Source organism: Agelaius tricolor, unplaced genomic scaffold (genome assembly GCF_023055355.1).
Source record: "Agelaius tricolor isolate 1412-34295 unplaced genomic scaffold, bAgeTri1.0.p SCAF_45, whole genome shotgun sequence".
In the NCBI taxonomy this organism is placed as follows: Eukaryota; Metazoa; Chordata; class Aves; order Passeriformes; family Icteridae; genus Agelaius; species Agelaius tricolor.
The window spans coordinates 2,636,432-2,661,348 of NW_027269305.1; the positions used below are offsets into that span (position 1 = coordinate 2,636,432).

The 24,917-nt window shown below is 38.0% G+C and overlaps 1 protein-coding gene across 1 annotated transcript; it reads left to right on the top strand.

The window, feature by feature from the left end:
- The first annotated feature begins 6,889 nt into the window (after nt 1-6,889).
- Nucleotides 6,890-19,079, top strand: TNFSF13B (TNF superfamily member 13b). Its single transcript, XM_071455196.1, has 6 exons — nt 6,890-7,579; nt 7,663-7,768; nt 15,335-15,391; nt 15,745-15,857; nt 15,955-16,105; nt 17,748-19,079. The coding sequence occupies exons 1-6, from the start codon at nt 7,253-7,255 to the stop codon at nt 17,858-17,860; spliced, it is 867 nt and encodes a 288-aa protein (XP_071311297.1). The 5' UTR covers nt 6,890-7,252; the 3' UTR covers nt 17,861-19,079.
- The last annotated feature ends 5,838 nt before the right edge of the window (nt 19,080-24,917 follow it).

Sequence of the window (24,917 nt, forward strand, 5' to 3'; positions counted from 1 at the left end):
AGGTGTGGTACATTTGGACACTCCATGATACCTATTAGTGTGGAATGAAAAAAAAATTCTAATTTTTGTAAAGGAAGAAATGAAAGTACAGGAACAACTCCAGATTTGGGTACTTCATGTGAATATTGCCCTGAATGAGAAGCAGGTTGCTGTCTTGTGAACTATGTCACTAAAACTTGCTTGCTCAGTAGTGTTCTGGAGAACACAAGGTCTTGCATTTGCTTTCTCTTACTTGAAAATTGATAAGCAGCTAGGCTACCAAGTGCAGCACAAACTGTGTCTTGGAATGTCTCATGATGTTATATTCATTTGCTTAGCAGATGGGTATAGGCCTTCATATCAGGCAAAACACCATATTTGAATTTTTCTCTGAATTCGCAAGTACTGTTTAAATCATAGCAGACATTCATGAGGGCACATGAACATCCAACTAAAACTGGGGCAGCCCTGCCGAGAAGGACTTGGGGGTGTTGGTGGGTGAGAGGCTGGACATGACCCCACCATGGGCACTCACAGCCCAGAAAGCCAAAGGTGTCCAGAGCAGCATCCAAAGCAGCAGGGCCAGGGAAGGGATTCCTCTGCTCTGCTCTGCTCTGCTCTGCTCTGCTCTGCTCTGCTCTGCTCTGGTGAGCCCCACCTGCAGTGCTGCATCCGGCTCTTGATTCTTCAGCACAGGGGGGACATGGAGCTGTTGGAGGGAGTCTAGAGGAGGGCCACCAACCTGATTAGAGGGATGGAGCACCTCTTCTATGAGAAAAAGCTAAGAGAATTGGGCTTGTCCAGCCTGGAAAAGAAAAGGTTTTGGAGTGACCTAATTGCAGTTTTACAGTACCTTAGGGAGGCTACAAGATAGATGGAGAGGTTTTTACAAGGTCATGAAGTGACAGGACAAGAGGAAAAGGCTTAAAATTGAAAGAGAGTAGGTATAGATTAGATATTTAGAGGGAATTCTTTGCTGTGAAGGTGGTGAGGCACTGTAACAGGTTGCCCAGAGACGTTGTGGATGCCCCATCCCTGGAAGTATTCCAGGCCAGGCTGGATGAAGGTCTCAGCAACTTGATCTAGTGGAGGATGTCCTTGGCCATGACAGAGTTGTTGGAACAAGATGATCTCTAAGGTCTCTTCCAACCTGACTCTATGAAATGAAATCCAGACCAAAGGCTTGCTGTCTGTTAAAAAGATCAAGTACAGACAGATAAGGCTTTAAGAAAATGCTGAACCATTGGCTTAGCAAAAATTATTTGCTCCAAAGATATTGAACATGCCTGGGCTTTTAATCTCTTGTTGGACTCTATTCAGGGTCTTTTAGATTTTGTACTGAGTTCTGCCTCTGTAAGTAGATAGGAAGATACACTGATTATTTTCTGGATTTGTTTTGAAAACATTGATGTGATTAATTTGTTATGCTTCAGCTTGGATGGGGACAGAATAACTTTTGTATGTCTGGGAAAAACAGCAGTTTTTCTTTCTCTGAAAGGCAATGCAGCTTAAGAGCAGATTTGGTTTTACTGTATTAAAGAACATGGTTTCACTCCCAGCTGGAGATGCATATTTAATAATGTGAAGCAATGAGCTGAATAATGCAAAGCTGCAAGGTGGCTGACAGAAATGTATGTTCACATACCAAGTTCAGAGAGATGTTGCTGCTATTTGACAAGTAACTAAGGAACTGATTGTGCTGCTTGAAGGCAGAAAGAAAGGAAGTTCTACAGCTGGTTTGAATTACACTTAATGGCTAGTGTAGGCTAACTATTTACAAAAATTCAAAGGGAAAGGTCAGGCAGAGAACCCTTTCCTGTTTGTCCTCTAGGACTCAAGGACAGTGTAGCAAATACAGCTACGAGGAAATTTTGAAAATATTTGAATCCTTGTCCTGTGCCCTCTATTGAAGGTCTCCAGACTGTAGCAGCAGCAGAGCGGCCACTCCCACATGAAGGGCCATAGCTCCGTGTTTATCTTGTTATCATACAAAAGCATTTTCAGCCCATCTGTGCAAAATCTGTTAAGTTGCATAGTGTCAAAGAGGTGGAGAAATGCAGTTCTCCATGTTGCTGGATAGCAAAGCCGGTGAGACAGTAAGAGGAGTGGGCTTCAGCTGTATGAGAGGGCTCCTTTTTCCCTGGGCAGTAAGAACCAATTGCTGTAACATCATGGGGGGGAAGGGGAAGGGGAAGGGGATGGGGAGGAGGCTGCCATTAAGCTGCTGTAGTATATAAATCCTGGGTTGTCTTTTTATATTTTTCATGTTTTGAAAATTATTTTCTAGCTGGTTCTGCTGCATACTTTGAAAGACACCTATAATAATTGTTTTTCCTTTCTGTGTCAGTTCCTCTTCTCTTTGAAAGCACTGTAATAACCATGTAAAAAGTGACAGTGGCTGCAAGTCAGATCTAGGTTTACTTTGTGTAGTATGCATTTGGACCCAAATTGCCTGGGTATCTAGAGAAGTAATATATTGCAAGAAATGAAACAAAGATGGCATACCTAAAATATGCAGACACATTTGTGTTATCCTCGGCAATTTTGAAATGTTGATGAAAACAGAAAATATTGTCCTTTTCGCCTCAGAAAAATCTCATGTAATTTTTTGTTTTCCTTTTAACAAGATAATTTATCAAATAAGGCTTAAACGGTTTGTATAACATGTCCTTTGCTTGAAAGGTATTCAACAGCTTCCTAGAAGTTAAAATAATAAGATGTAAGATATACAGCCACAGGAGTGGCATATCCAGAAATAGAATGCTTTTGGGATCCATTTGTGAGGCAGAATTTGTCCGGATTTGCTGCTGGATAAGCTGTAGTTAATGGCTGAAAGAACTAATTAAGTGTTCTTGAAGGGAATTTGTACTGTTTCAGAGGGGTATCTGTGAATACTTACATACAGATCTCTTTATTAGCAGAAAACTATAATACAGGATTTATTCTGATCTCCCTCAAAATAGTCCTCCTGTTTTGTCCATCTTCAGAAAGGACTCGAAATGGAAAATTTCAGAATGGAGCCTCAGCCTTTTCTGTGCTCTGCACTGTCTTGTGTGGTAAGGCGAGATAGCGTGGTCTCTTTCTTGGAATAGCCGCAGGGACCATTTTGCGGCTGCTCCAGAAGTATGTGGAGCTGGACCCTTGCCACTGGAGGCGTACTTTTAGTGCAGCCTGCGACACACTCGCCTGGATCTCTGGGTTGCAGCATCTGCACAACCTCCTCTTTAAAAACAGAACGTTTGTGTTGAAGTAAACTTTGATGTTTCTTCAGTAAATTGGGTTTTTACACAAGACTTCACAGTCATATCAACTGCTTCTCTTTTGTGCATTGAACTTCGTTATGGGTTTTTCCTCTCCCACAAAGAAGATGCTTTTGTGGTTAAAGTACATAACTGGATTTCAGGAAATCAAGAATTCAGTTTCTGGTTAAACCACAAATTTCCTGTATGATTGGTTGCTATCTCTGCCTTGGTTCCCCACCAGATGTAATGTTGATCTTTTATAAATTTTCAGATTAGCAGGACCCATTTTTATAATTTAATCTGGACCTCTGCATAATGGAAATGAAAAAAATTTAAAAAAAGTTCATTTCCTGCATAAAATTACAGGGTTTGTTTCTGCTGTAACATCTTGGAAGTTTTACACAGCCTTAAATTTGGGTTCAGGAATCCTTAATAATGGGTTCAGGAACCCATTTTCCTGTCTTGTAGTGAAACATTCTCACCTTTAAGCATCTTCAGTGGTAATGTGTTGGGGTTTGGTTTTCATTTATTTATTGTTTTGAATTTACCTAAATTTTTAATCTTTTTCCTGGAAGTAATGGACTTGGTTAACTAGAATTCTTAGACTAGCCAAGGCATTTCTTAATAGTTTTCCTTGGCTAAATGAAAGAGGTTTTTTAGTCAGTTAATCTGAATGTTCAACATAGCTCATACTTTGGGGTAAGGAGACACTGGTGTATGCACAGATCATGTACTGTGTATGCAAATTAAGACCATATTTTCAGAATATCTTTATTATAAGGGTTTATTTTTATTTGTTTGTGGACTTAAATGGCCAGGGCTACTTTTCTGCAGTTTAATCCAATGATATTTCCTTTTGTAGCAAGAGTTTGGAAAATGCTGCTTTGAACTGGTTTTAAAGCAGCCCCTAAGGTTTGCTGACTGCATGTGTTTCTTGAGACCAAAATTGTTGATGTGGTACAAAAGTTTGCAAAAGGATTTTCAGGAAAGCTGTCCAGTAGAAGCAAGCTGCTAGCCAAAACCTGAACACCATTTCTGAGATTAGTTATTTAGGTCTATTATATTAATTCTGTATTTTTGACCTTTTTCACAGTTCAGTTTTGTCAGTCTTAGCTATATGCAAATAGGTTCTGCCAATATAAAAGCACGATGCTATTTCCCTACAGCATATATATCCAAATAGTATACCTCTATTTCAACAAGAATATTCCACTGAGAGCTTATGCTCAGCTGAAATCATCCCTTCCCATGTCTGCTTGTGGGAGGCTGATCTGAGCACTCCTTAGTCCTCTTTAGTCACACCTTAGTTCAAAACACAGCAGAAGCAGCATGTGCTGATCTTACTGACTTTGCTTTGCAGCTCTGCCAACGAGAGGAATCACAAGGAGAGTATGTTGTGACAAGACATAGTGGCAAGCATTGAGACACTGCCTCCAGCTTCCAGGCTCTGCAGCCAGCATTGGGTTGTTATTTGGTTTGGGGGCTTTTTTGGGTTTGGTGATTTTTGGTTTGTTTTTTTTTTTTTTTTTTTTTTGAAGTAATATTTGTGATTCTCTTTGATGCAATTAGCAATCTGCAATTAACTAAAGCTCCATTTGATTATATTAGAAGTTGTTTAACTAAGTATGCTTCTAGGTGATTCATACAGGTTTTCATGATTGACCTCCTCTTGTCATTAGCTATTGTTCCACTGTTTTTGTCATCACCGAAGTTGTCTGAGCTTACACTTTCTTTCAAACCACTTAACTGCTTATAAATCTACAGAACAACACAAGGTTGCCAACAGAGGAATCCCTTTGATGCTTAGCTCCAAATGCCTATTGAATTTAACAATTTCCCATGTGTGGGCTGTTGAGATTTTCCTCATCTCCCTTTTGAAATTGTCATTGATCAGAATTATAAGCAAGATGGAGCCAGATGTCTTACAGAAGTCCTCTATGTCACCACAATTACTGTGTCAGCCCAAAAAATGACCCATTTAAAGAGCCTGTGGAGGCTGGGAACAGCCTATTTTCTCTAGAAGTGGCAAGAGCACTGCTATTTATATACCAGTCTGATATTTTCTGATACATTAATGACTGCAGAGACCTCACTGGCCAATAGCTTCTTGGTATTCCTGGATAGCTAGTTATAACTTTCGTGTTCTCACTCGGTTTCATTTTCTAAAATAGCACTTCTTTTCCAACTGTCACATTATTTTTTATTTTTGGAACAGTCAGTACTAGTCTGGTAATGTTCTGATGTCTAGGGATACTTGAAGGCATGTCTGCTTAGTACCAATAATTGCTTATTCTGTTAAAAAAAACCTACATTAGTTCATATTAAATTTCCTTCAAAATGCAGCCCCATTTACAGCCTAACTTACTCTTTAAAATGGGAACAGAAATGGTATGTTATTCTATCTTTTCCACCCCACACTGATTTCTATATAATTTCTCACAGTGGCTTCTAGGTGCGAGATACAGGATATCTATTTTTTCCTTTGCATTTAGGGACAGATTTACTTATCTGTGCAGGATGTGTGTAGTTGCTAGAGGTGGCAAAAAAAAGAAAAGAGTGCCTTGCATCACAACGGAAGATGATAAAGCCTATAATCACACTACATTTCTTGTGGCCTTAGGAAACAGAAGAGGGAGAGGCTACAGAAGCTGTCACTCAATTGTTGTTCCTTCTTCCTTCTCCTTCCCAACAGAATTAATTTGATCTGAGCTACTCTGGTAGGTGTTGTCATAAGGATTTATTACACAGTGTTTGGACTGACCTGTAAAAGTTTTTTCTTTTGAGAAGATAAAGTTTGGTTACATGGTAAGAGGGGTTGGCCCGTTGATTTTAGCCATAATTGTGATACTCTTTATCATTTTTCTTCTGCCCCACACCATGGGAACTTTTAACAAAGGGGTAAAAGTTGAATTTTTGTGTGAGAAGACAGAAAAAAAAAAATCACATGAACATATGTGGGGTGTCTAGGTATCTTTGCTGTTACAGAGAAGAAAGAAATTCCTAATATAGAGTTTTAAGATGAAAAGACTTATAAAATCTTAAAAGATTAACTTATACCAGAAACTCAGGATTCACCTGAGTGTTGTCAGCATGCATGTTTAAAGTTTTGTGTTGTTTTTAATTTTAAATTCTCTAAATAAATATTTTCCCTTTTACCCTGTTCTTATTTTCCCCTCTCTCATTCTTTTCCATCCCCTAGTTTTCACCACTTCTAGTTCCACCCCAGCAAATTTCCTTTCAGTGCTTCTTAACGTTCCCTTTTGCATTAATGCAGGTTCTTGAGTTCTTTAGAGAGACTGTATTTATTAGAAAAGTTTAATAAAATGTCATCCCTTTTCCAGATAGTTTGATGAACTGAACTGCAGAATTAGCATCTTCATACAACTGAGAAACCTGTAATTTGTGACTCATAACTGGGAATGTTTTCATTATTGTTTTTAGAAAAGGAAAAAAAATATTTTTAATAATTTATCTCCTCTGTAGGCATATTGGCACTTTGGATATGAATGTAAACATGTTAATATAAATGATATAATGTATATAGAGAGTACATCTATATGCCTACACACACACAGAAGTACATGCCTGTCATATGTGTATGTCTTTTAAGTACCACTGGATGAAATTCTGCCAGGAAACTTTACATGGTTTCTGCACTTTTAGATAAGGCTTAAAATCACCAGTGGTACTGGCTGTGCCTGAATTTAAAGATTATGGGAAATGGCTATAGCAAGCTGCCACATAAATAACTAGTGGAAAGTGAAAGGAGGAAGGTAGCTTGTGAGAAAGTATTCGTTTCCAAAATGCAGCACAGAGAGGTGGAAACAAAGGGAAGACAGAATCTTAGATGTTCACTGTGTACATTAAGTCTAATGGTGCTATCAACAGCTTCATATGACAGGAAATGATCTGGGCGTTTTGTTCACTTATTCTGGATGCCCTTAGTTTCAGAGAGCAACTGGTAACATGGATTGCACCTCGGAAGGGGACAGCTGAACTCTCCCTCTGGCTTTAGTAAGGAAAGAGCAGCGATGAAATCCGTGGACTGTGTGCACGTCATCCAACAGAAGGATACCGCCTCCTCTCCCTCTGCCCCCCCTGGTGCTGCTTCAGGCGCCACGGGACTTTTTCCTGTCACATTCCTGTGGCTTGCAATGCTCCTGTCCTCTTGTCTTGCAGCAGTGTCTCTTTACCATGTTATCATCCTGAAAACAGAACTAGAAGCCCTGCGCAGCGAGCTGATCTACAGCATCCAGGCAAGGTCTCCGCTAGACCAACCACTCGTGTCCCCCGATGAAAACAAAGCAGGTAGCCCTGTTTCTTCCTTCCTGCAAGTGTCTGCAGCTGGCTCCAGGCAGGTAAGCTGGAGGGGGGCGTTTGGACTTGCAGGGCATGGACCAGTGTGGGGCTGCTCTCACTGACTGTTGCCTCTCCTCGCTAGGAGAGCAGGCTTGCTGGTACTGGCGCAGCTGAGAGCTTCCAAAAGGAAATCTGGAACGGGAGTAGAAACAGGGGCAGGCGGTCTGTTGACAACACAGAAGAAAAAGGTAAATACCAGATGATGAAGTGGGTTGGGGTGCTGCTGTTGGATACTGTCCAGAGAAAAGCAGGAGTGTTTGATTTGTGTTTTCTTTCTCCTGTCAGTTGATCCTTGCTCCCGGAGCCTATTCTGGTTTTCAAAATTATTGGTGGATGAATGGTGTTAACCATAGGCATTTCTCTTTAAGGACAGAATATTAAATCACACAATGTTTTGGTTTTGAAGGGATCTTTAAAGGCCATGTAGTCCAACCACCCTGCCATGAGTAGGGACATGCTGTTTCAAGTACCAGATATTTATGCTATCTGCAGGTTAAACTTTGAATGTTAGACCCCAAATTGCATGATGTGTTAGAGTTGAGAAAGGCAACTTCAAGTCATTCAGATTTTTAACTGTTCAATTCTCTCTGATCAAAGTAGGGAGGGAAATCTATTAATAAAAATGCCAATTCACTTTTCTGGGAAGCATACTCATCAAAAAAAAAGAGAGAAGTAATGAGAACTTTAAGGAAATAGGAGCTTTTAAGAAGAAAGGCTAGCTCATACCTGACAAAAGAGGCAGACTACAAGGAATTCAGAAGTTTAGCATCATTTCTACATTAAAACAACCTATCAACAAATAGTAAAATTAATAAAGGAATGCCTATCCAGTAAGATTATTTTGGTCATGGTTCTCCTTTTTAAAAGGTTCTGCAAAGAACACTGAAGACTGTGCTCCATAAAAGACCACTGATGTGTATTATAGAGTTGACATATTAATGGGATATATTTTTTTTTCTTTGGGGATAAAATGGCTATATTTCATTATTTTTCCAAACACAATGAGGTCTTATAAGATGAAATGCAGACTTTTATTATACCACTTTGCACACATATGCTAATTGCACTGAGTAACTAAAATATTCCCGAGTTGCTAAATCAGTTCACTCTTCTTATGTATACTTTTATATTATTTTAACTGATATCTTAAGCTATTTAGAGAAGTTGAAATGGAGTAAATTATAGGTAAAGACTAAACGAAGCTTTGCATAAAATGTGTTTCTCAGTAAGCAACTAAAATGAAATGTATTTCACTTGAACTTCAGTAAGCTAAATGAAATTAAAGTTCTTAAGTATAATCCCCTTACTTCCAATATTCAAAAAAACCCCATTAATTTAGGACATCACTTAAAATCCATAGGTTTATATGAGATTTATTCTATTTCAGTCTTTGATTCAAGCTCTTGGCTAAGAAAGATTTCGCAAACAGGACGGAGTTCATGATTGCTTAAATTGTATTTCTTGTAGCCTGTTTCCTACCACAGGAACCACAGAGCTCCCCTGCCCTCCCCACCCTAGGAACTCCCAAATAAAAAAAAGTGATCTGAAGTACAAATATCATGAAAAATAAGGAGATTACTTTTTTTAAATGAATGTTAGAGCATCAATATTTTTCAAGTAATCCAGTTTCCTTCACAATAGCTTTCATCTTTTGTCTTATTGCTATTTGAGATGAGCAGGTTTGGGGCTCCTCAGCTGTGCTTCTGAGTAGACTGTTGATTCTTCTCATCATGTAGCCACCTCTGATCATACCTGTAACATATAAAATTTCAATTAAGCTACTTATTTCTGTAAACTTTTTTTTAAGGTACAGCTGGCTTTAAGGTTGTTTAGGATGGATCAAAGAAAACACAGAATAAGAGCATTCATTTTAAAGGGAAAAACTACATAAACTGACCTATTACAAAAATGTTTTCTAACATGAACCTCATATTTTTGTATATAAAAAAGGAAAAATTAAATTGCAAATCTCTCATTTATATCAAAGGTTGTCTGTTAGAATTAGCTTTCTACTCACTCTAATTACAAACAATTTAGCTTTTCAGAGTTCAGTAACATATTATATTTTCTCAGATCAGATTTCACTGATGACCATGAACCTACTAGTCAATGTTAAATTTTGTTTTAGCAGAGTGAGTTAAATAGAAGAACATGGTGTTGTTCATGGTGCTGAATCCAGTCTACTACTTGGTCATGTACACAGAATTATATGGCCCTTCATTTTGATCTTTTGACATTCATATCTGGGTTCCAGAATCCCATCAGTCTCCAAATTGTCCTGCAGGTGTATGGCACTCATTCTGCTATAATGACAAACAAATCAGGGTATTGAGTGGAGTGCCTGTTCTTGCTCTACTTCTGTTTGCTTCAGCAAGGTCTCAAAGTAGAGTCTGATTTCATAATTGATTGTTGACTCATCATTTTACTTTTATATGGATGAATTCCTTAGAAAGTTAATATTTGGAAACATCACTGGATGTTTCCTTAGAAAGGAATATGGATCAATTCCTTAGAAAGTTAATATTTGGAAACGTCACTGGTATCTAATTGCTTCTCTTGTGCTTCAACAGAGAGCAGAAGTAAAATATAGAACTAATATCTTGTTTATAAATAAAGTCATTGTTCAGTTCTGGGATTTTTAGACTTTAATCATCAAATTCCAGGAATGGATGCCCCATCATTCTTTTTTTAGACCTACTACATCCTTTCTTAAGCATACTGAATTTTCATTTTAATGCATACAAGTGAAGCATTTTAATTAAAAGGACAATTGAATGAAAGTGGATTTAACACAAAGTTGTTTCTTTTTTTATGGGGTTTACATTTGTCTGTGCTAATGCATAAAACTATTAGTCATCAGTAGTTGCACATTTTGTGTCTTGAAAAAATTTCCAGCTCGGGTAGGTTGAAGAGAAGTGTTTCAAGCATCAATTCCAAATAAAGCTGCACAGTCAGCAATCAGAACCAGAGTTCTTGATGCAATGAGTAGGAGGTAATGGGTGATTTTGAAACGCACACTCCTGGCAAATGTCATATCGGGACACGTTACAACAGATGTACTTTTTCTTTTTGTCTTTCTCTTTACAAATTTCATCTGTGGGGGAAAATTGGTGCACAACAAAAGACCTCTCCTGAATTTTATATTCTATTCCCAATCATTGATTGCATTGCCTGTGTGTTTCTTCCTAAAAGCTGCATGTGCACTTGAGCCTAGGAACAAGATTTAGGTCCCATTGCCTAAGCCAAAGTACCAACATCAGGTTTCATTTTCACACTCCTTCAGTTCCTCAATCTGATCATTATTTGGGGATTCTGATTCCCATGGCCGAGGGAGGTGAGAATCAGGCCTTCTGTAAGCACAAATGCTGGGATCAGAGTGGAGCCCCCATGGACTACATTTACTTTGGTGTACAGAGGTTGCCCAACTCCTTGCATGTATGAAGGAGCTGAGGAGCTATTCTATGTAATTCCATAAATCAATGAGGCTGGGCACCTGGCATGTGATTTGGCAATTTGTTTTTTTACTAGCAATTTTCAGGTTCTACTCCAATAGCAGTCGTGTCCATGGGAAGTAACTCTTACCTTCCAAGCATGGTGATGGAATTTTGCCTTTGCTCTCAATAAAGTTACTGTACTGGAAAATTGATACATTTTTTGGTTGGAAGTGTTTTGACTGTGTATGTTGTTACTTTAGATATCTGTGAGAAAGGGATGGCAAGAGGTTTTACAAGTGGTACTTGACTTTAGTGATCTTTGAATTGAGATGTAAGCTTTTTTTACTAGCTTAAACAAATGCCACATATAAAATTCCCTTACCAATTATTCACAATACTTCATATTGTATTGTTTGAAGAGGTCAAAGAAAGCCCTACTTCTTGAAAATATATGTTATCCTTATTTGTTTCTGCTGGCAAAAGTGTAACTCAAAAGGAAATAGACCCTTCTATGAAAAAGGAAAGAAAATTACTTGATGCAATTCCTGCAATTTTACATGAAGAATTTCACTGAATGAATGAGTGAATAAATCAGTGCTGTGTATTATGCAGAACACTGTACAGTCAAAAATACACCAAATATGCTCTAAGTTTTAAACCCAACATTCTGCTATATTCTGTATAATAGAAGTCTTAATTCCTAGTAAACAATTCCTTTGTGTTTCTAAAGGTAACGTGTTATTGGCAATTCTGTGAAGGCCAAAATAATGCTATTAATTCTTTGAAGATGTTTGTTAGCTCTTAGTCGTTCATGCAACTATAATCAAGGAATTTTAATGCAGGGACAGACTGAATCCATAATTAATGCCATACAAAGACATGTCTATTAAAAAATACCAGATTAACCAGTTGTCCAGGTTTCTACTGCGATAGAGTTCATGAAAACCAGTTTATAAATATGCACAAAAAAAAAAACTAGAAGACGTCTTGTGATGAGAAATCAAGAAGTTAAGGGAAGAAAAACTGCAAATGCTTCAAGAAAATGCTTGTCATTATAAATTAAATTGTCTGGTGTTTAAATGTGCTTTGGGAAACCTATAGAGAACAGATCTAGACAAAAAAGGAACCTGTATAAGGAGGTCTGGGTTTGTTAGTTTTTTTTCAAGATTAGGGTTTTTCCTAGGTTTTATTTCAGCAAAAATGAGCACAAATGTCTCAGACCTCAGATATCAAAACTTAACATTTTATACATGAGCTTACAAATATTAAACTTGAAATTTTGTTTGGATGGATCATTAAGTGAGATTGCAAAATACTAAAATTATATGCAATTTAAAAAATAACAAAGTTTGCATGTGAGGGAAAATTTTATTTTACCAATATAAGTTCTTAAAGCATGGAGATATGCTGTCCTTCAGCAAAAGATAGTAGAGATTCTTTAAAATCGTGACTACATTGCTCAACCAGTAGAGAACACATCATTGCATGTGCTGGCTGTGGTTTATAAAGGCATCTGGACTGTTTAATATCTTCAAGACACTTTTATACAGATAAATCTCATGGTGACATTCAGTTTTGGTATTTTTACACATTTTCAAGTTGTATTGCATTAATCCTGCATTTTGCTTTTATTATTAATCAAAAATCCTCTAGACTACAAAGATGTTGCTCAGGTTTGACTTACTCTGGGCTAAAAGACATTAAATAGCAACTATTCAATGTGTATTTTGTAATACATGTAATCTTCATCTTGTACTTAAGATTAGGATACTTCTTGGAATACAATTGCTGGTGTTTTTTAACAACATTTACTTTTTACTGAAAATTCCTGTTAATTTACGCAGAAAATGTACTTTGTATATCCATATATTCTCCTTCTTAGTAGTATGTTTACTTGGAATTTTTTCAACAAATTACTTAATTTTAGGCATGTAAATAGTTCCACTGAAGTCAAAGTACTTGTATATACTGGAAATAGTTATGTGTCAACTTTGGCTTCTGAACATATTTTTGAAGCACGTTGTTGTTCAGTCCTTCAAGCACTTTTTTAGATATTGTCTTTTGTAGCTTTAGGGAAAATGGCCACTGTGCTAGTTTCTATTGTCATGAAGGACACAATTGCATGCATTTTCTCCAAAAACAAGCTTACTATATTCTGTGGGGGCTTGTTCCTATCTGCATATATTAAAAGAAAAGAGACAGATCTTTTTTTAGAGATTAAGTGCAGATCTGATGTCTTTAGAATGAAGTAGAGTTGGTATGTTTTTTAAAAAGATGGAGATGATCTCAAACTGTACTGATCTTGCAGATTTTAATTACTATGAGCAGTTCTCAGCAATGCTGACTAGAATTTCAGTGCTGCAACCAGAGCTGAAACAGAAATCCACACTTGCAAACTGAGAATTAGGATAGCTTGAAGAATGCCCACCAAGTTTGCAGGCAAGTTTAACAAGAGTTGCTAAAGCAGCCATAGCTTTCACTGCTTGTATACACTGCTCACTGGCATACAGCTGGATAGCAGCTGGTTAGGGGGAATCATCACAAATCTTGTTTGGTTAGTGAAAAATTTGGTGAACTCACATTAGTGAGTTCTTTTAAAAGCAAGAATTAAAATTTTGTTTTAGCTTACTGAAATACTAGGTGATCACCAAATTCCATTCACTATGAAGACATCTTGTTCCAAAATGAATTAAAAATTTTGAAACTTATTGCCTGATGTGCTGTGTTGTGTGTCTCCATAAAATCACATTTTCATTTTATTTAGAAGTTTATTTTCCAGAAAATTATTTTGCTCACAAGTGTGATAGAAAAATGTGTGAAGTATAATACCTTTATTAATTTTGAGTTTTTTATTTCTTACCAGAAGGTAGATAATTCAGATGCCTTTGAATTCTTGGTTTGAAAAATCTATAAATTGTAGCACATTATTGATGTGTATTGATAAGACTCAAGGACACATTTCAGTGTAGGAGACAGGAGTTTGGATGACAGAATTCCTATTACCATGAGGGCTTGCAGGTTGTGTGATCATTCTGGAATTGGTTCATTCCCAGATGTGCACTTGAATCCTTCTGTGCTGCCAGTTGGCACTGCTGAGTGCTGGTGAGCATCCAGCCCTCCTCTGCTGTTTTCAAGAAGGACTCCTTAAAAATGAGATTTAGAAACATAAAGAGACTTCTTTATACCCAAATCCTTTGGCTACCTGCTGTGCACAAAGAGGTTTGTGTCACTGGACACTTGGTTACACACGTGGGTACCACTGACAGATGCAGAAACAGGATCCCACATATCCATGGCATTCCCCATCATAGCCAAATCTGTGTAGCCAAATCTCTTCTTGTCTGAAAAGTGGCAAACAAAATGGAGCAATCCATGGCAGAATTTTCTTCTCTTGATTCTTAATAAATTCATTTGGTCTCTGTCATGTGGAGTAAGTATTACTACTTGGTTTTCCATCCTTCAAAGTAACATAGCAACCAGATGTTTTGATTAAAATCTGCTTCAAGCAAATGCAGCTATTTTTTTTCCTTTTATCCTGTTGCCTGACACTTAATGCTTAGCAGGTTTTTTTTACAAGATCTTTGTTTCACTTGCAAATCTATATTTTAACATTCTGCAGTATTTTTTCTGAACAAATAACTTATTTCTCATTAGTGTCACCAATCTCTACAGTTTTGAGCCACACACTTTGATGGATACCAAGTTATTTGTTATGTGTGCATTAATTTGCTAAGGATGCATTAATTTGCCAACTCTCTCTATTTTCCCTCTTAGTATAGGTTGATCTAATGTAGGTATCTGAAAACATATTGAAAGTAGGTATATATGGACTTTGAGAATTTATTATGAAACTATGTATGACTAATATTTTACAGCAACTATAAATAGAAAGTAATTTCTCTAAATAATATGTCAAACATAGTTAGAAAATCTGCTGTCTATTAGTGGGGTTGGGGCTTTTTTCAAGCTTTTGTTTAGAAAATTATTAAGCCTAGTTGACCTAATGATTCTAGCCCATTTGACTTAATGTACATAGTTATATAAGGACCAGATATGGAAACAAGCAAGTGTTACTTGTGCTGTTACCTGAGGCCTCCCACTTGACTCTCTGAAAGTCATCTAGTATATGTTGGGACAGGAATTTTCATTTTGTACATATGAGTAAAATCCGTGTTAAAACTAATATGTTCTGGTTTAAAACAAGTGGTGAGACTGAGAGATTTCTTCCATGACCTTTTTTTTTTTTCTTAAAGTAGTTTCATAAGTTTATTTTATTACTGACTTATGTTTCTTTGATTTCAAAATGCTTTCACTTTGCAGTGCTGCAGGCCTGCTTGCAACTGATTGCTGACAGCAAAAGTGATATCCAACAGAAAGGTAAGACTATGTGCCATGATTTATAGTTAACTATTCCATGGGATAACTGTTTCAACAAATTTTACCTAACTTCAAAGCAGTAACTGAGTTTTAACAGCAAATTTAAAAATAAAATAAACAATTTTTTTAAAAACCCAACAACAAACAAAAAAAAATTCAAAAAACAACAAGGAGGTCCCTGAATCTGGAAGGTCCCTGTTTCTGGATGGCTCTTGCAAATATCATCTTTCCAGTGGGGAAATCCACCTAGGGAGACTGGAATTTCTTTCTAGAAGTCAGCCTTTGTCATTTTTCGACAGGTGAAAATGAAGAAAATAACATTTCAAATCACCCAAAATTATTTTGTCTTTTAGATGATTCAAGCATTGTCCCTTGGCTCCTGAGCTTTAAACGTGGAACAGCTCTGGAAGAACAAGGAAATAAAATAGTGATCAAAGAAACAGGTTATTTTTTCATATATGGCCAGGTGAGAAAGCTCAATTCACTTCAGCACTTGACTTTTGTCAGGATTTTTTAATGCTTCCATACAATAAGTTTAAAGTTTCCACCTCTTCTTTCTGTAGGTTTTATATACAGATACAACATTTGCTATGGGACACCTAATACAGAGGAAGAAGGCTCATGTGTTTGGTGATGATCTCAGCCTGGTGACATTGTTTCGCTGCATCCAAAATATGCCACAGTCTTATCCAAATAATTCTTGCTATACTGCTGGTAAATATCTGCATTTTCCTTTTCTTTGTTTGCAAATAATAAGCTGTATCAAATAGAATCTGTGGTGAGGGGCAATTGTATTGTAGGAGTCATAAAGAACAGTGTCTGCATTCATGGATCTGGCTCACTGAAAAATTACAGAATACTTTCAGAAAATACAGTTTTTATATGAAATGTCAGCAATTGGAGATTATGCATCTAGCTTGGTGATCTGAACAATTTTGCTCTCTTCATTGCCTCTGTAATGTGGTTAGACATTTTGGTGCTTTCAGTTAGATGCCTGAGGCAGGCAGGAGTTGAATTCCACATTTAGTCATCCCAAGAAAATATTAAATTGCTATATTCTCCTTTGAAATATCATGTATGGATTTTAGCCATCCAATACTTGCATACCTAACTGTGATATTTCTACTCCTTATAAAGGCTACTGGATTTTTAGTCTTTGGTTTGATGAAAAACAGTTAATTCCTATAAGGTGGTCTTTATGACTGCACAAATTAGAAACATCACAAGAAAGACAAATTAAAATATTTAATGCAAGTCCAGCAGGCTCAATGGTCAATATATATGTATATTCCTGCAGTAGCATTTAAGGAGAGTTAGTGTCAAGGCCTATAAAACCCCATATATCATCTCTTACCTGTCTGTCTTTCCACCTTAATGGTGGATTTGAGGGTTTTCTCTTTGGTTATTTTCCAGCAAGATTTTTTTCAATGCCTTATGAAAAAGTGGATGACACTGAGGGATGGAGTTGGCTGTCAGCAAGTAATGACATTAAACAAATGGGATGTGGCAGGCAGCTATTTTTTTTCCCAATAAAAAAAATTCCAACTAACTAACTAACTAACTAACTAGCTACTTTGTCCTGGCACTTGAGGATGCCCAAACACTTCCTTTGATTTTTTGCCCCTTTTTTGAAGGTGGTTATGTTGCTAGTCACACATTCATCTATATTCTGATTTTACCCTTGTACTACTGGTCCCCTTTCCTAACTAGGATCTCTGTCTTACCACTTCGTGATTCCTGCTTCCCAAATTCCTACTGTTCTGTTTTCACCTGAAAAAAAGTTCTGACTTCTCTCTCTCATGCTGTTGGGTTGTGTCACAGCAGGTATTAGATGTGTTCTCAGCTCAGCAGCTGCAGCTTGAAGGCGATATGCTCTTGGTTATCATATCAGCTGATGTGTGTCTGGCAGGAGGCAAACTTTTGTGCTTTGCAGTTGTAGTGGATCAGCTGATGTGTGGTAACTTCATTAGGTTGGTAAAGCTCATAAGACCTCCTCCAGAAGTGTGGGAACAGAGTAGTCTGGGGCCAGTAGTACTCAATGCTGATTGTGACTGTCTCGTCACCATAACATGAGGAACCTGGGTACACCACTGTTAGAAATTTTTGCTGTGTTTGCTGAAGTGAACTCTGCTATGCCGAGTGCAGTGTGGAAATTAAGTCCATCTTCACAGAGGATGTTAAGTGTCAGCTTTGGATAGGCTGTAAACTCTAAGATTGTACCTAAAGATAAAAACACTCCTCACAAGTAACAAGCTGTGCTTACATTTGGAAGATGACACATAATGACTTTTGAGTACCATTTATAAAGTAGTGTGTTTGAGATATTAACTTAAAGATACTCCAAATCTTTTGCCAGGCATTGCAAAATTAGAAGAAGGGGATGAACTTCAACTTACAATACCACGGAGAAGGGCGAAAATATCCTTGGATGGAGACGGTACTTTTTTTGGTGCAGTAAGACTCCTCTGAAGCCCTTCATTTCTGTTTTTATGCTTAATGCTATTTTCTTCTCTACCTATGCCTTTGTCAGAAAAAATATTGAATTGTAATAAAGCTGCCAATTCAACCTCTCCCAATCCACCACAGGCTTCTAAGAATTTTGTTCACTTTAACACGCAAACCCAAAACAGGAAACATACCAGACATACTTGTGAAATAACCACCATGTGATTACCAGAAAGCCAATTTATTTTAGACAATGGGACACTCTAGATAACAACTATAAAACAATGAGGTTTTGGCTTTGAAACAATTTGTTATCCATATGGTAAACTGGAGGAGTTGCCCAAAACTAACAACATGACCAGGACCACAGACTATCAAATTGTTATCAATTGAAAAGAAAATCTAAAATTAAAGTGGATCCTAGATTTGCACTTTTTTATCAGTAAAGTATTTAATATATAAAGTGTGGAGAAAAAACATTGAACAGTAGACTCCTCACCACAAAATGAAATTGTTAGTTGCTGTGTTCTGAGTTTTGGGGTTTTTTTTCTTTTCCCAGAGATACTGGGGAAGGAAAAATTCTAAATGTCTGAGATAATTAAAAAAATATACAGAATTGCAGCCACTGTCTTGCTTCTTCCCTGTAAACAAAAAGTGAATAAATTATTACAATCTATTAGCATTTACTAATTAGAATTAATTTTACTGGAAAAAGGACATGTAGAACACTTCAACAGCTCAATCTTCAAAGCATTGCTACTTGTCAAGGAATATGTGTACACTTCTATGTAAACAAGGCTGGCACAGGAAGAAGCACAGTGAGATTAGACACAACACCATGGTTGGAATTGGATTTCTGGCTCCATAATTTCTGCAGTCATATATAGATATGTGTGTAGATATATACAGTATGTAGACAAATCTGTATATATTTGAGAGTATGTATACACACATTGGTCTTGGGCATTTAGGAATAGAATTTTATCTTCTTTTGAGTGGTTTATCCAATGGAAATACTACTTCATACATATCTGTCATATTTCCCTTGCTTCTTGCCATGATCCATTCTATGGAATACAGTAAAAAAAAAATAAATCAAATAGATCTGGAACCAGACATTCAACTAAGAAAATACACTTGTATCTCAGAGGCTTTTTCTGCGGTTTTGAATATAATGCTTAACTCTGTTTTACAAAAAAATTCACATCTGTAGAAAAAATAAACAGATGTCCTTTTTCCTTTTCTTTTGTCTGGCTGATTTGTTCAGTAGGTAGTATTTATACCGGTTTTTAGTCCCAAATATTTTATGGTCAAAGGAACTATTCTACTTTTTGCCCTGCTCTTAAAGAAGCATTGAAGTGCTATAGGAATAGATAAAAAGTAAAACCCCAAATAATGCATTGTACTTTATTTGAAAAATATTTTTTAGGACCTGAGAATTGTGTTATATAAGCTCACTTAGTAAAGAAAAGATGTATTGCAGTTTCCTTGTCTGTTTTTATGAATTGTGTTTTGATTGATTTCTCATGGTGATAGATAATAAATAAAAGCGATTTGGAGCTCAGAATTATAAAGCATGGTAAACTAATGAAGCAATTATTTCATCTTCTCTGGGCTTTGGGAAGACATTTCAGCAATAAGCATATCTGTATTGGATTTTTACACTGGGATATGTGTGAGGTTTAATGACCGTTTCAAAATATCTGCAAGTCCTCCTTTTTTAAAATGTCTTTATTTATGTGTTGTGGAGCTGAAGCTGCTGCTGCTTTTTTATCTTTTTTTTTTTGTCTTTATATTATTATTATTGTTGTTATTATTATGATTAAACTTTGATGTGCTGAATTTGCCAAAAAGGCATTTTAAATCCTAAAAAGGAGCACTCCATTTAACCAAGGTTGTATAATGCTGCATATAGGTAAAACAACTGTCAGCATGCAGCAAGTTGTTTGTTATTACTAAAGTACATTAATTATGCCCAGAATCTCTCATCAGAAGTTTGTTGATTTTAGCATTGTCTGATTATAGGAAAAATGATGTTGCTTTCCCAGAGACTTGGTAGCTAAACTTGCAAATCTTAACTTTTATTGTGTAAGCTTCCCCAGTGGTTTTGGTGGGCTTGTCTGCACTTAGCTTAAGCCATTTCCCAGGCTGTATTTCTTCCTTCTGCTGCTGACAAATGTGCAAAGTGCAGACATTTGGAAAGGGTCTGGTGCATGATTTGGCTTGGAGGTAAACTTCTGTCTTCAGAAAGAAAAGCTTTCAAAGGTGTTCCCTTCCTTAGAAGGTTGCAACTGAACTTCAATTTCTTCACAAAAAGCATGAAGCGTGTTTCTGTGAACCATGAGAACTCCCACGTGTGCAGACTGCAAGCTGACAGACTGTTCAGATATTTCTACTGACAAATCCAGCAATTTTGTTGCTGTCAGATTAGCTTTTCACTGGCTTCATGAGAAAACTTGTGTTTTCAAAATTAACCTGCTTCTGCACAAAACTGAGTTTTAACAGATCAGCATTTTCTGATCAAAGCATAAAGAAAGAAGAGGAGAATAGTTCATCCCTGATCATTCTGCTAACAAGCTGGTCATACAGAAGGTAGCAAAGTGCATCCAGACCCCCATCACACATATGCTTCAGTGAGTGGGAGTTAGTGAAGCATCCTGCATTTGGGAGATATTTAAATAAGTGTGATAGGCAATAATTAGTATCTAGTTGGTTCATACAATATTCTACATTTTTATCAAGGATATCTTGCATTTAAGAGAGGTTTCTGCAGATGCAACAGACTTTGTGCATATTCTGGTTTTCACATGGTGTTAAGTAGCACAATGAGGGATTTTTCTTTCCCGTACATTTTAACAGAAAGTGTGAAGTTGTATCATTCTTTCCTTTTTAATAATGTGCAGTTGACAGATGTATAGCTGCTTTGAATGTAATGTATTTAATCTCATCTCTTTTATATGATGTACAGTCACACACCCTGCCAACATACAGAGTACATTCATTATGTGACCTTTCTATATCTGACTATTTCTCAAATTGCTCAGCATTTGCCAATTTAAGACTCATTTCAGAGGTCCCATAATTTTGCCAAGCTTATAGTGCTGGAGCTGACAGTTTCTGTATCTCTGGTTTGTGTCTTAGGTTGAATTATCTTGGGTTGTCTTTAGCCCTCAAAGATGAGGTTCAAAGAGTAGAGCCTTCTACTCTTCTAAAGATGAGGTTAGGAAAAATGCGTTCTTTGGAATTTATTTTAAAACTTTGGCTACCTTTTCTTTGGAAAGGACTAGAGATTTTGCTTTGAAAGAAGAAATGTGTATAACGTGGGTTTTTCTTTGTTTTCAAAAGAGTTTTCTTTCTTCCTTTCTCCCTTTCTTCTGGACTCTCACATGGTATATGCTTTTGAACAATATTTTATGCTCTCTCATGTTAAGCATATTTTATCTCTATGGAACTTTCAAAAAGAAGAGGAAAATGTTCCCAGCAGTTTTGTGTCTGGATTACATCAGTAATGTCTAAGCTTGTTTTTCAAGGTCAGTCCAAACAGGAGTGAGAAGGAAGCTCATGCAAATACAGGGAAGAGGGAAGCTAAATATTTGATGTAAAAAGACTCTCATGGAGTTTGCAGGTTACACAGATCCCAGCAGTGATGGGGAAAACAAAATAGACTTGGAGCTGGATGGCAGGAACAGGAGAGACCTTAGCTAGGATTTAATTTATTGATTTCTAATTCACAAGCTCTCTTATTCACAGCTCACAACTCATAACTCATGCACCTATGAGCAAAACATAGCTTCTGGGGAGAGCTCTGGCTCTTCCTCCTCTGCCATGGCACAGGTGTCACACTGTGAGGCATGAAAGCCTCAGCAATCCAGCTGCTGCTGCAGCCACTTCAAAAACTGTTTGGGTAAGCTGACACCTTCCAGCTTGGACATTTGGTCTACACCATCTCCAGGAGTCAGCAGGTTTTGCCAGACAAGCAACAGGCAGAGATGATGGCTGCAGGAGACAGCAAGCTGCAGGTGGCAATGGCTACACAAGGACCTTTAGTCCTTTCTGGCCACTGTGTCCAGCACAAGTGCTGCCTTCACTTTGGCTGAACAGCAGTGACCCCAGATACACCAGGGAATAACACAGAGCATGAGCCATGTGTCAGCCAAAATCTGAGCAGGAAGTGAGTGAAGAGCCACACCATGGGGAGTGCAGTCAGCCACTGATGCAGGTTGTTCACAGATTTCCAGCACTTTTTTGGATAAATCCCTGAGCAACATCATCTGAATTCAGTGTTGATCCTTCTTTGAGCAGGATGAAGTCCAGGCCTCCTGAATGATCCCTTTGCCCTGCCTGATTCTCTGATAAGAAAGCAGGAGATGTGAGAGGCAGAGAAAGGACTGAGTGGTAGGTCAGAAAAGGTCCTGCTGGGGAAGGAAGGGTGTTCATTTCCCAAGTGCTAATGAAACACAGGGTCCTCAGTGTGTGCTTCAACAGGATCAGCAAACATTAATGTGCTGGGCAGGGCAGGTTCCAGTTCAGCACAGCAAGCTGCTAGAAGTCATCAGGTACTGCATGACCTCAAACCTAAGAGTGTAAATTGAATCAAACCATGTGGCCAAGTAATAATCTTCATTCACTCTCTTGCAAGTTTCCTTTGACTTCTTTTCCTACCCCCCTCCCCAGTTCACTAAGTGGATAGAAAGAAGATACTTCATCCTGTGGAAAATAGGATATTGATGGAAAGTGTTTTAAGCCGAAGGCCAGAAATATATGTAAGAAATGTTGAAAGGAAGTAATAAATGAGGCATAACATGCAAGAAGAGACATTACAGTGTCCTTTTTAAATCAGAATTGCATTCCCTTTCTGTCAGTGAGAGCTGGCTGAAAAGTCATGTTTTCTTTCCACAGATGTTGATTTTTTTTCTTCTTTTAAGGCTAGAGCTGTTTCAGTTTTGACGTAAAACCACTTCTACTAAAACATTTTGGCCAATCTACAGATCCTATCTCTAGTCCTGATGAATGTCAGTCATTCCAATGGCTGTGAGAAGTCCTGTATCACAACATGTATGTGAATTCCCCCGACTGTGCTTAGTCTACTTGCTTCCCAAAGCTTCTCAGCCTAGGGAGGAGTCTTGATGAGCTCCTTTAAATCTAGGGACTTCCACTTTCAATTTTCCTGGCTCAGAAGCCAACAGCCCTTTTGGAAGTCTAAGCTCAGTTCCCCCTAGGCATAATTTTCAGTTTCATAACAGTTTGTTCAGTCCAAAATATTTTAAGGAGAACATGCTGGGCTCTACAAACTGTGGTTTTGACAAAGCTCTGTTTGGTCCGAAAATTTCCAGACTGCCCTAGCCTTTGCTGTAGAGTTCCTTAAACAAGACTTTTCACAGGTGGTCACCGAGTGAATGTTCCTCATTCTCTGTCTGACTGACTGATGCCCTTGTGGTCTCATTTGCAGAAGTGTTGAAACACACAGCTGCAACTGAAATTAGCAGGAGCATGCTTTGAATACATGGAGGGCTGTATATTTCTGCTAGAAACCTCCTGTGGAAATATTACAGCAACAAATATTGTGAAAAAGCCCCAGGGGAAATAAATTCTGATCTGGAGACAAACATAGTTAGAAGTGTGCAGTCAGCCAAGAGGCATGTTTTGGGAAAAGTGTGAGGAAAAAGTTCTTAAATTATTGCTTGGGTACTGGACATTGTGTGCTTTGAATGTGATGGGGATCTCGATGGGAAGGGCGATGTGAGAGCATTGTAAGTAACTTCTGCTACTGAGAAAACTTTGTCCCATCCTCACTATGAGCATTTAACATTGCATTTGGTGGAGGTTGGAGACAGAATATCCAGGGGTCTGTTTCTACTTACTCCACCAGAAAGGGAAGCTCCACTCCCCACAAACCTGATAGAAACTACTTCATGTAGCTGTGGAAGGGTTAGTGACAGTTCTACCTGTGCTTAGAAAGTGTTTGTCTCGACATTAAGGGAACTTGAAAACAGCCACTTCATAATTTCTGGCACCACTGGAGAGCAGACATTTTAAAAGCATTTTTAAAGGGAGAAGAAAAAGGGGGAAAGTTTTGCCAGAGGACAGCAGATAAGCACTGTTTGGTGGCAAACTGCTGCCTCAGGATTTCTGACCTAGCTTTGTCTTTGGAACAGAAAAGTCACAAGGATGGCAGGGATTTGAAAAGCTAAATGAGTCTGCAATAGACACTGTTGATTTTTTTTCTTTCATTCAAATAGTAGATTTTCCATCTCCCCACCAACCCAAGAAGGGGAAAATAAGAGCAAAGTGAGTGGATGGGATGAAGTGCATGTCTGATGCAATGGTAAGTTGGAGAGGACACAGAGATGTAGTTGTGTGGAAGGAGTGAGTGAAGTTGAGACAACAGCAAGAAAACTGTCATGGTAGGCAGCTGCTGCCTACCTTCCCCCAGTGACTCCATTGCCCCATGCAACCTTTCAGTCCTGTGTTAGTCTGGCATTTAATCACAACTGATAATTTTTTTGAGAGGAAATTCATGATGGGTCACACTTACATCTCTATCCAATTATCAGTTGCAAATACCAGCTAAATTTACCAGTGCTCAACCTGCAAAATAATACTGGTGATGCTGTGTTGGGCTGCTATGCTGGAAGTGAGTCAGGGCTGATGCAAACAAGTAGAGCAGGCTGATGAGAAATGAGGTTGAGTCTGACAATCTTTGTCTGTAAAAGGATGATGGTACACTTCCCTACCTCTTAGGCTGCCAGAAATACATCTTCTGCCATCAGCATATCCAATGAGCAGTGGAAACAGGAGAAGCATGTAGTCTGCTACTTTTTCCATCACTTATTTTATTTCTTTCTTTACTTGTTCTTTCCAAAATCCCTTTGTCCAGCTTTATTTATCTCTGTACTCTCTTGCACTCATCACTACTATACTCAGAACATACCGCACAGCCATCATCATCAGCAGCAGCAGCAGCCCCCGGAGGGAGCTGGGGTGATGCGCGGACGCTCGGTGCGGCCGCTCCGTCCCCACCGGAGGGCAGCAGCGCCGCAGCCGCCGTCGCTTCCCGTCCCGGCGCAGGGCAAACTGCTCA